General features: G+C 38.8%; 1 protein-coding gene across 1 annotated transcript in view; it reads left to right on the top strand.

Annotated features, from left to right (window-relative positions):
* Nucleotides 1–3,214, top strand: part of Acap2 (ArfGAP with coiled-coil, ankyrin repeat and PH domains 2) — a 156,052-nt gene extending 152,838 nt beyond the window's left edge. Inside the window, exon 23 of the mRNA XM_029559193.1 lies at nucleotides 2,223–3,214. Coding sequence (XP_029415053.1) covers nucleotides 2,223–2,323 — 101 coding nt within the window. The 3' untranslated portion in view covers nucleotides 2,324–3,214. The remainder of the gene's footprint in view (nucleotides 1–2,222) is intronic.
* The last annotated feature ends 9,247 nt before the right edge of the window (nucleotides 3,215–12,461 follow it).

Below are 12,461 nucleotides of genomic sequence, written 5' to 3'. Positions count from 1 at the left end.
CTATGTTAAGTAGCCAAACTACAGTTCTTTTAACATTTGCTTTTGATATACATTCTGAGGTCTAAGGAAGGTAGAATATTAACTGCATTAATTATTGTTTTTAGAAACTGTTAACAAATTGTGTCTGTGTGAAGATGGAGACTTCCTTTTGTATTGTAGTAACCTTTTAAACATATTCAGGCAGTGAAGCCAATGATATTACAGCACCAATACTCCCCTTCAGGGAAGCATCCAATCCAGTGAATGAAAGGTTTTCTGATTAGTTTTGCATGGTACAATGGTTTTCCTAAAAACGTGCTTGTGTAATATGGACTAGATGATTTAAAATCAGAAACTAGAAAACTGTAAAGAAACTCAGAGCTCAGTATACAAAGTCTGCATTTCTGGTTGTAGAAGCCATATATTACCATTGTGCTGCTGTTGTACTTGAGAGCGCTCATCTGGTGCTATCTGTAACCACTTGGCATTAGCGTCTGCTAGATCCTCCTTCCTGTTTCTTCCTGAATATAGAACCTGTGCCTTTTAAGTTACTTCTGGTGTTGAATGGTAAAATCGTGTGGTATTTTTGTATTATAATCTGCACTTTACACTTTCTTGGAAATTAAAATCCTAGACTATCCAAATAGTATTTTAAAAATATTTATAATGTTTACAATAAATATTTTACATACTTTAATTCAACATCTAAAATGAGAAAAATTATAGAGTATTTTCTATCGTTTGTTAATTGTTATTTAATGTTGTGCTCTTCCCAGTTTATTTTATACCTTTTAGGATGGGCAAACATAGGAATAGATTGTAGTTTATCTTTTAATGTGGACGTAAACCTCCCGTTTATAACTGGCTGTCTCATCATGCTTCTGTAGCCTTGTGTGAGTTAGTGCTGACCTTCAGCCAGCCTCTTGGGACTCTCTTCTTGCTGTGGTTTCTTCTTTTCAAGTAGATTTATTAGACTTAACTGATAGTTTCTTGTCATGATTAAATTTCCAGGATTTAAATAAATTACTTTTTACATAGACTAAATGTTAAAAAGAACTGATTCTGACAGTATTAAAATCTGATTCTTAAAATTCTTATGTATTTAGGTCTTTTTTTATTAGATTTTTTATTCCCTTCTGCCAACATTTTCGTAATTCTCTAGCTTTTGGTATGACATCTGTTGCCTCAACAGTCTTGCTTTTTAAGACTGACAACTTACTGTACATTTAACAACAACTGTAACAATGAGTTGGTCGTAAGATGGATGCAAGTTGTCTTAGGAGAAATAATGATAAAACCATGTGGTGACAGTAATCATCTTAAACAGCATTGTGTGCTCAAGTGAGAACAGTAGGATAATAATAAAAGTAGGAATATAAAAGTAATGCGTGCCAGAGGCATTCATAATGAAGGAATTATCCTGAAAGCAAGATTTCTTCCTTTGAGGGATTGATTGGTCTGTGTGTAGTTTCTCACAGTAAGAACAACTATGTGCAGTCTGGTACATTGTTATCTGTAATCTAAGTCTCTGTAAGAGTGTGAGTATTGCACACTCCTGCTCAATCTCTAGTTGTGAGTAGATTCTTTAGTGTACATTCCCATTTTGCCATAGCGTTTTTACAATTCTTAAGAGTAAACAAAATCCATGACAGTGTGAAGCTCTGGTTTTGGAGTTACTTTCTGGCCTTTTTATTTTATGAGCTTAGTGAGCAATGGATTGGATGTTCTAAACCTGAAAGTTTGAGTAAAGAGTGATTTTTTTAAACATGCTATTTCAATTTTTATTCTAATCAAAAGATAATATAGTAACAGGAAGCTTTTCTCACCTGATTGCTACCTTGTCTCTTTACCAACTTGCATCCATCGGTTATTTATTTTAGCCTTTCTCAAACAGTATTTATTTGTAGACTGTCTTGCTTACCTCCTTTAGAATGACTTCTCTTTAATAAATGTATTTCTTTACAATTGCTTTAAAACACTTGCATCTTCTCTTTACTAACTTTGCACTTTCCTCTGTGGCTGCGTCTGAGGTGCTCTTTTCAGGTATAGTTTTTTTCTTTTCTCCTTTCCTAATGTACTCTTCTGGCATTTATATTTAGTTGGCCTTTTTCCTTCCAAAATATTCTATGGGAACAAAATTTTAATGTCATGAATCATAAAATAATAGTCATAATATGAACATCGTTTTATTAACACTTGAACTCTATAAAATTTAAAAGTGTCCTTATTTTACTTTTCTGCAGGTGATGAAACTTACCAGGACATTTTTCGTGACTTTTCTCAAATGGCATCCAATAATCCAGAGAAACTCAATCGTTTCCAGCAAGATTCACAGAAATTCTGAAACTTTTAAAAAAGGGTTGGCTATTGAACATCTGGTGAATTCCTAATGTATTCAGCCAAAAATTCACAACTTCTTACTGCTTTAATTCTACTTACTTAATTTTGGTAGATATTGAATTATTTGCAAAAAAAAAAAAAAAGGTACCCATTCACTTGATACTTTTCTAAATGAAAACATAGCTCTCTCTTAGTTAAGAGGCGAGGACTCTACTTTAGTACCTCATTTATTTTAGAAGGGCGAAGAAAAAAGTTTTACTGGGCTATGCTTTTATAGCTAAAGTTGACTCTAGATCTAAGCCATTTTTAAGTTCCAACCTGCTAAGTAGTCAGACACCACCCGTCCCCTTGCCATCATTCAGTTCCTATGTCTGCATCAAGTGGCAAGCAGGCATTTTACCTGCTTCAAGAATATGTCTGTTCTTTAACTTCCCTGATCATTTTTTGTGGTTCAGAAATAGGTATGCATGTTTTCTGGTAACCTAACTGTGGTACACACAATGTATAGTTTCATTACTAAGAACTTGAGAGGATGCTTTCCCGTATTTGCTCAGAAATGCCCCTGTACTACGTGCTAGGTGATACTAGGTGATTAGCTAGTACTTTAACACAGTGGCTATACACATAGACCACAATTTAGTCTTTAGATTGATTTCATCTTATGATGCAAACAAGCTCTTAATAGTTTTTCAATCACCAGATGAATCCCAGTTCAGTTTCATTGGGTTGATTTCCTAAAACCTTGGCAGATCTGTCAGAGTAATAAAACTATATTTCAAAGATTACTTGACTGTGACAAAATTAGGCTCTCATCAAAACATGGTGGCTTATAAAATAATATAGGGCATTTTTATATTTGAAATTTATTCTTTTTAAGATGCATTTTTTGCTATTATTCCTGATGAAAAAATTCTCCATGTAAAGGAGAAAGCTTATTTTTTTTTTGTTTATACTAAAATACACAGCAGTAAATTCCTTTTGTTTTTTTCTGTATCTAGTATACTGTATAACAGTATACATTCTTTTAAATTGTATCTTGTATATTGTTTTAGAATTAAGTAAAGTATGTCTTAGACTTTGGGATTCTGAAATTATGAATATATGATGCAAATTAGTTTGATGCCATCTTTGGTTAACATAAATTGTCAAAAGTATAGAATAATTAAGTAATTTGCTTTATGGTTCCTTTCCAACATTGTCAACCATTACGTTTAGTCTTCTTTTAGTAGTGTATGTAAGTAGCATTGATACTCAACTTCTAAAAAGGTTTTAAAATGTATAGAAGAGAAATTATATTTAATTAAACAAAATTTTAAAACATTTCCCCCCAGTGAGTAGAGCCTTACTTTAAGTATCAGATGAGAATCTAAAGCAGAATTATATTGAAATAAATTCATAACACAGATAAGATCCTATAATTTGGCCAAACTGAAAGCATGTAATGCATATTCAGTACTATGCACCACATGTTAAGGATAAAAATACATTGTGAATTGTTCCTGAGGAAATGTGAACTTCCAAATCATTGTAGTTTAACTGCAACATAAAAGGAACATCAAGTCTTGCCTGTTTCACCTCAGACTCACACACACATTTTGGCTTTGTGGGTTAAATGGGGAAGTCTAATCTGTAACATTTTTATTGGTGTGTACTTTGAAATTTATTGTTCTAAAAAAAGCTCAAGAAGAGCCATACTTAATGAAAGAAGACAGGAAGAAAGCCTGGGGGTGCCTGTGGCTTGTTTCAGAAGTTGTTAACGCGGCACTCAGAAGTGTCTGCTTATAAAGGCTGGAAATGTATCTGAACTGCCTTAAGGATTATTGTGGTTCTGAATATCTTCTTTTAATATTGCATGAAGGTTGGCAATACAAGACTGTATCTCCCGTGGCCACGCTGTTGCCCTTTGTTTTAATTCTCTGACTGATCTGCTGATAACTGTTTCTGACTTTTTATCGTTAGTCTGTTAGCTCCTTTTCATTAGCTCATGAACTTAAAATTGAATTAATAGAAAAATAAGCTTATAGGCATTAACTATGAAGAATTCATAAAACAGTTTGATTTTGGAAGCAGACTCAGGTGACAGAGCAGTTGTTCGCGTCACTGCAGCATTGTCATGCTTAGAACTTCTGAGGGTTCAAAATTATTTTTACTACAGTCCTTGGAAGTTCAAAATTTTCCAGGGATTTGCTACATCCAATGTGCCTGATTTATACTGGTGTTAATAAATTTTGGTGTTTGCTTTCCCAAATGTATATTCAATCTCCAACTTGTACTTTAGTGCTTTGAGAGTACATTTTGGGAAAAAAAATGATACATTCACAGTTTATAAAATTTAACTTTGTGATCATGTTAGCAGTATCGAAAATCTAATTTAATGCATGTTCGGTATGATCTTAAACCAGGTTGGTTTTCAAAATATCAGGCATTCCCAGATCACTCTTATATTCGCAGATTTACTTTTTGAGTGATTATTGTACTTTTGACCATGGGCATGGGCTAGAAAAATGATATATTTTTTATGGAATTCTCTGTCCAGAATGACTTTAGTGAATATCCGTTTAGATTCAGGGCTCCTGACAACATCAGTGAGTGGATGAAACAAAGGAAAGCTTGGAAAACCTCCCTTTGTGTATGTTTTGCAACTTTGACATTACTTTTCTTCACCTGGTGCTTTCAGTAAGATTTCTGAGATCTTAATCTATGGGCTTTGGCCCTGTCTACACCTTCATCCTAGCCTTCTCCACTTTTTTTGACAGAAATGTTCAATGGGTTTGCCAACTGGAGGCAGAGTTGATCTATAACCCAGAGTTGATCTATAATCCAGATCTGTCTGATGCTGTACAGGTGACTTCCTTGTATCATGAAGTGGTTTGAACTCACTGTAAAGTAGCAGCTTTCCCTGTGTTTGGGACTCTGAAGATTCTGGAGAACCTTCCTACAAGGTTTGAAGGAATGAATTGGGATTTGAAGACATCAAATTGTAGGAAATTCTACATTTTTGCGATAACAGACATTATTAAGAGCAAGACATTATAAAGTTAAATTCACCATTTATCAATTTATTGATGCTTTCAAATGGATGATAACCAGAAGGAGCTTGGATTCCCTTTGGCTGAATCCTGACACCTAGAAAGATGATTCTTATGGGCATCCTGTTCTGTTTACATGAATTAAAATAGGATCATGTGTGGACAGAGCAAGATTTGATTAAATACAATTTTCTCTGCATTGGCCTTTTCATGATCTTATTTTTGAGATTTCCTTCACTCCTCAGCCCTACGTTGGTGGTAACTTTAAGCAGGGAAAGCTTGCTATATTATAGAAATTGTTGGCACCGTTTATTTTACACAATGGCTAAAGGTTAACTTTTGGAAATGATGAGCTACTTTTCTTTGTTTGTTTACTTGTGCTTTGTGATACTTCTGGATCATTCCAGTCATAAAGACTGATTACATGTACTATTTCTTGCTACCTGTGAAAAGGCATATTTTAAAGAATGTATAACCAACACTCCATTACTTTTTATTAGTATGTAGAGGATTTGTATCTAATTCATGAATATAGTTTCACTGTAGTTTGTCATTGTAAATGGAACAAAGTACATTATCTTTATAGTTATTCTAAAATGTACATTATGTAAGAATTGTAAATATACTCAATTACTTTGTATTCTGAAAATTTACAATAATAAGCCAATAAAAAATCTCATTTCTGGAATTTTTTTATGCTTAGACTTTCTTTTGAACTACATTGTAGATAAATCTGTTAACATCTGTTCCATTTAAAGTCGACTTTCCAGTACTTCCAAATGATTGACATTGATCATGCTTGCTAATTATGTCAATAAGGAAATTAATTTTAATCCCTTAAATATTTTCTTCTAACTACAGAGGTGTTTGCACCCCTAATGCATTGACCAAAGACCACAGAAGTTTATTTGGCCCTTTACTCTACTTTTATCATTATAATTGACTCACCTGTCTAATCTAGACAACACGTCCACACTCCATCCTTTAGTAAACAAGTAAAAACCTGCTTATTTAATTGCACTTAAAGGAATGAAGAGGTGAAAATCAGAACTAGAAGTCAATCACCATTTTCCTTTCTTAAAAGTTATTTGAGGCCAGGCATGGTGGTGCACGCCTTTACCCCCAGCACTCGGAGGCAGAGGTAGGCGGATCTCTGTGAGTTCAAGGCTAGCCTTTTCTATATAGTGAGTTCCAGGACAGCTGGGGCTATAGGGAGACCCTGTCTCAAAAAGACCAAAAAAAAAAAAAAAAAAAAAAAATTGATGAAAGCAGACACGTAAACTTTTCTGAGTCATTTGCTGTGTTCAACTTCATTTCATTTTCAGAATAGTCATCTAAAGACGAGAACTTTTAGTAAATGTGTTAAACAAATGCAAACTCCCTAGTATTTTTCCTTATTGCAAAACTAGTGCATCTTCATTCAAAGAAAAAAAAGTTTAAATAAATGAAAAGGGCCGGGCATGATGGTGCATGCTTGTAATCCCAATACTCAGGAAGGCAGAAGCAGGAAAATTAAAGGCAGCTTGGCTATGTAGCAATAACCTGTCTGAAAACAGATGGACAGACAAACAGTTATATTGCTCAAAAAGCAAAATCGGGGCTGGAAAGTGATTAAGAGCACTGGCTGTTCTTGAAGAGGAAGGGGTTAAGTTCCCAGCATCCACATGGTGGCTAACAGCAGTCCATAACTCCAGTTCCAGGGGATCCAATGCTCTCTTCTGGCCTCTGCAGGCATTGCATGACACAGGTGCACTTACGTACATGCAGGTAAAATGCTCATACACATAAAAAAAGTGAAGAGAAAATCCGTAATTCTGTACCTACTTATGCTGTCCAAAATGGAATCCCATTAGCCACAGTGGCTATTTATTTTGTGTGTGTGTATGTGTGCATGGTCATGTGTTTGTAGGTGTATGTATGTACAGGTGCAAATGAACGTGTGTGTGTGTGTGTGTGTGTGTAGACCAGAGTATATCAGAGTACATCTCTGGGTGTCATTCCTCCTCAGACACAGTCCATTTTGTTTCTTTTAGACAGTGTCTCTTCTTGACTTGTCAATTAGGCTAGGCTGCCTGGCCAGTGAACCCCAGGGATCCTGCTGTCTTTGCCTCCCTGGTCCTGGGATCACAAACATGCGCTACCATGCCTGACTTTTTTACATGGATCCTAGGAATCAAATTCAGATCCTCCTCATGCTTGTGTGGTAAGCACTTTATTGCCTGTGCTATCTCTCTGGTCCCCACAAGTCCCCATTTAAATTAGGCGATGCATAGCTTTGTTCTTCACTCACAGTACCAGATCTTGGAATTTCAGGGTTTTGTGCATATCGGGATCTTTGCCTCCTTAGGCATATGATGATACACCCAGATATATTTATTTGAGGCTGAAAATGGGGACAGTAGTTTCACTTGTTATTTTCCCTGGCTGGAATGAATGATGTATGAGGGCTGGGGTTTTGCTTTTACACGGCTGTATTCTAGGTGCACCTGTGCTTGGTATTAGTAGGTACTCAGTATCAGTTGAATAACTGAGTGGCTACAATGAATCCACTGGGTTTTTTGACTGTTGTTATTGGTGGTTTTTTGTTGTTGTTTTTTCCTCTGCAGTATACTTAGGAAGCTGTAATATTAATTTTTCTCTATGGGCAAAGAACTGGGAACGAAGCCAGAACTGGGAGATACATGTTATTTTCTTAGGATGAATTCCTAGAATTGAAAATGCTGAAAAAAAGAAAGAAAGAAAATGCTGGTTTCACAGTAGGTGTATTTGTAAGGCTCAGTTGGTGCATCACATGTTGCATTAAGTAGTGGGAATATTGTAAGCAAAGTATTTGGGTAGTTTCTGACTTCCTAGGTAAAATTTAAGTAGTTGTTTCTTATGCATGAATTCAAGGACTGGTGACCTGGCAGAAGTCTGAAAATAAAGCGTTATTTGAAAAAAATCTAAAATAAGTTGTAGACATAAAAACAACAACCCCCCCAACACCTTCTTAATGTTATACATGTGAGGGGGTGATGACTGAAGGGCACAATTGCAGAAGCATATTATTTAGACACTTAATTATTAGAGATTTTGGGTTTAGTATTTATAAATAACCCAGAAAACTTATGGTTGCTAAAGTGTTTTTATATTTGTTGGATATTTATACTTATTTTGACAAATTTTATGTCTCTGGAATAGCATTCAGTGTTAGGCACTTAAAGATTGTTTTTATAACTATGATAGTAGTAGTGGCCTAGTTTTATATCTGGGCATGCTTGTGTTCAGAGCGCCTAAGTAAGTTGCTTGATGTATAAGAGTTGACTGTCCACTCTCTGTCTCTTAGCCAGGGTCATACAGAGGTTTTGGCAAAATTCAGACACAATTCAAAGCTTCGATTATTACTTACTGAATTTAATTTGTGCTTTGGGCGTGGTGAGCCTGGGGCTGGGATCCTGGCTGCATTTACTTACTGGTCATGTTGATTTGGGTGCTTTTTTGAATTTCGGTTTCCTCTGTTGTACATAATATCTTATGGAGTTGTGGGCATCAGATAACCAACTCTGTTCATTCTGCCCTCCCATGGTAAATAGTTCTATGTTGAGCTTGTCAGTCATGTTTCAGAGGATCGATGTTTTTCAGAAGCTTTGTTTCAAATGAAAAGGACAGAGCTTAAAATGATTGAGATGCTGGAAAATGTAGGCTTCACCCACACGGAAAAATGATGATAGCCTCACATAGACTGCTGGGAGGATTTGTGTGTGTGAGTTTTCCCCTCCATCTCTTTCAAGCATGCAGACCACCTATACATGTTTACTTAAGAACTCTTAGTAGAGGACACTCCCTAGTGCCCTGCCATCTTAGCTTTCAGACTTCCTTGGGTCACAGGGGTTCTGTGCACCCCTCCAGTCTTGGTAGGATGAAACACTCTCACCATCTCAGCTCTCAGTCCAGCCTAGTTCTCCAGGATCCTTCCCTGTCCCAGACTTGCTATCCTAAACTCCATCCCTGAGGCTGGATAGTGCCCCATCATATTAGCTCTCTTACTTCCTGGGGTCATGGGAATCCCATCCCATTCAACATCTTTGCAACACTCTAGTCTTGGCAGGATGATATGACTCCATACATAAAAGACCCTCAGGACTCCACAAGAAAACTCCTAGAGCAGATAAATCCATTTAGCAAAGTAGCAGGATATGAAATTATCAACCCCCAAATTAGTAGTCTTCCTGTAAACCAACTACAAAACATATAGAGAAAGAAATTGGGGAAACAATCCTATTCATAAGAGCTCAAAATCTATAACATATCTTGGAATAAATCTAACAAAGGAGGTGAGGGATTTGTACAATTAAAAAAAAAGTTTTTTTTTTTTTTTTGGTCTTTTTGAGACAGGGTCTCCCTGTAGCCACAGCTGTCCAGGAACTCACTATGTAGACCAGGCTGGCCTTGAACTCACAGAGATCCACCTGCCTCTGCCTGCCGAGTGCTGGGATTAAAGGCATATGCCACCATGCCTGGCCCTTACAATAAAAACTTTTAAGACATTGAAGAAAGGAATTGAAGGTACCAGAAGATGGAAAGAACTCCCATGCTCAAGGATTGGTAGGATTAATATTGTGAAAATGGCGGTCATATCAAAAGCAATTTACAGATACAGTGAAATCCACATTAAAATTCCAACACAGTTCTTCACAGAAACCGAAAAAATCTCAAATTTCATATGGAAAGACAAAAAACCCAGGCTAGCCAAAATAATCCTTGGCCTCTAGTGTGGCATCCTGGACTTGGGATTCAGGATGCCAAGGGCAAGGAGCAAGGCCATGACTGACAGACAGGGCTATGAATGGCCAAAACATCCAGGCACTTAAACTGGGTTATGCAGACAATAAGACAATTTGATTATAAAAGTGTAAATCATAGAAATAAAATTGGATGTGAAGCATAAGCCAAAACCAAAACACTCCAAAAACAAACCTCTTAGTATACCACCAAAACTTGAAGTTAATGAATTTCTACTTACTGGCAATGTCTGAGTGTTTAGGGTTTAAACTGCCACAGGTTAGCACTGTGACCTTGGGTGAGTCCCCTCAACGTGCCCCAGTTGAGACTTTTCAAAACTCCCTTGGGATAGACAGGGCAGGCTTTTCATTAAGTGACTAAAGCCTGTTTAAAAATATAAAACAAATTGATTCTCCTCAGGGGCCTTCTGCATGGTTAGGATGTTTTGAATAGTAAGGTCCCTCTGCTGGTCATACACATTCTCTGAGTTGTCCCTGAAGTGTGAAAAGTGCGATGGAGTCCATTTCCACTTGGTGTGTCATGAGCTTCTTTGTGAAACAGGAAGGAACTTTCTAGTTTAAGTTCCTTTGCCCTTAGCTAGTCTCCCATGGGGTGAAGGATTTGGCAGCTAAAGCTTCTAAAAAAAAATAAGGGAAAATGTGGAGAGAGAAAATGATCTGGAGTCCAGCATATCTTTACGTAATTGAAGGGCCTACTTGGTGTGCCTCAACTATTTCAGTCTCAGCTTTGCTCTATAGCCTCTTGGGTAGGCCTGGTATAGCGCGGATTCCCAGGACTGGTTCATGCTCGCCAGGCTAGAGTCAGTCTGCTTTTCCCTAGGGGCATCTGGAAAACCCCTAAGCATTGCGTCTAATCCCTCGTAATTTAGGACCCAGAGGACGCCGGGCCTGCGTTGGCCCCGCCTCCCACGCATCCGCTCCCGCGATTGGCTCTGGGAAGCGCGGCTCCGCCCCCGCCATGGCAGCTTCTGGCGCTTGGCGGTAGGGGGCCAGGGAGTGCGGGTCTCAGCGGGCCTGACGAAGGCCCCCCGAAGTGCTACGCTGGCTGCTGCCCCTCGCCAAGTTCGAGGCGCACGAGGTGCTTAACCTACACTTCGTGAGTGAGGAGGCCAGCCGCGAGGTGGCCAAGGCCTTGCTGCGGGAGCTCCTGCCGCCGGCCTCCGGCTTCACGTGCAAGGTGAGCGGTGTCCTAGCTGTGGGCTCCTGGACGTTGGCCCACGTGGTATCTCTGCGCAGTCCCAGCAGACTCCTGTGAGCGCTTGGTTGTCCATCGCTTGTAGCCTAATTTCCTCCGCCCTGCCCTGCGTGTGCTTTCAGAGTGCTGGAGATCTGGTCCGGGGGTGTGTCCTGGAGTCAGCCTGGCTCTGCTGGAGCAGAAGTGGACCTGCAGTGTTGACTAGTTCATCCCCTGCTTCTTTCAGCTATGCCTCCTGGAGAAGGATCAGCATGCCTCAGAGTTCATAAACGCCTTCAGAGCCTACACTCCTTTTAATATTGTTTGGCTTCTGAGGGTGGAGCTGTTCATTTTGAAGGCACCCGTAGAGCTCCTGAGCCAGATCTGGTAGACAGCACTCCCGAAGTGTCGAAGAGGTTGTATTGCAATTTCTCAATACCGTTTAAGTATTGCAATCAGATCTGGTCCTCAGTGGGAACCATCATTTGTCCCCCATGGTCCCCCGTGTTCCTCCTGCCCTTTAGGACCCTGAATCCATTAGGTAAGCGGTAGGTTCCTCCTCCTGAGGAAGAGAAAGCTCTAAGAGGTACCAATATGATCTGAGGAGACTACAGTTCTGTCCTGGGACAGACCAGCCTGCCTCCCTAGCAGCTCCCACCTCTTCCATCTTCTGGCCTTATCACCTGCCTCTTGTCCAGGATTGGGTTCCTGACCTAGTGTTTGGCCTCCTTTGACCCGTTGGTTGTACAAAAGGGATGCAAAGTCTGATTATTGGAAAGGAGGAGTGGGAGCTCTTAAAAGATGGAATCTGATGCTAGTGGGGGAAGGGCAGTGAGAGGACAGCAGTGCTCCCTGTGTATGTCCTAAGCTTAGTGACTATCAGAATGATGTAGGATTTAGGGGTTTGTGGAAGTGCTGTGTTGTCTACAGAGTCGAGTTCCAGTTTCTTGGTGGTGCTCTGTTGTGAGCCTGGCTTTCTTCTGTGGCTTCACCTCTCTTTCCTATACATGCACCTGTTACTTTTTAATTTTTGGAAACTTTGTTATGTCACCCAGGCTAGCCTCAAAGCTCAGACTCTTCCTGCCTCTATCTCCAGGGTGCTAGGATTATAGGTGCATGTGTCCGTGGCTGAACACTTTATCTTCTTCTTGTATTGTT

Source organism: Nannospalax galili, unplaced genomic scaffold (assembly GCF_000622305.1).
Source record: "Nannospalax galili isolate Female #2095 unplaced genomic scaffold, S.galili_v1.0 scaffold2049, whole genome shotgun sequence".
Lineage (NCBI taxonomy): Eukaryota > Metazoa > Chordata > Mammalia > Rodentia > Spalacidae > Nannospalax > Nannospalax galili.
This window is presented reverse-complemented; position numbering and strand designations above follow the sequence as displayed.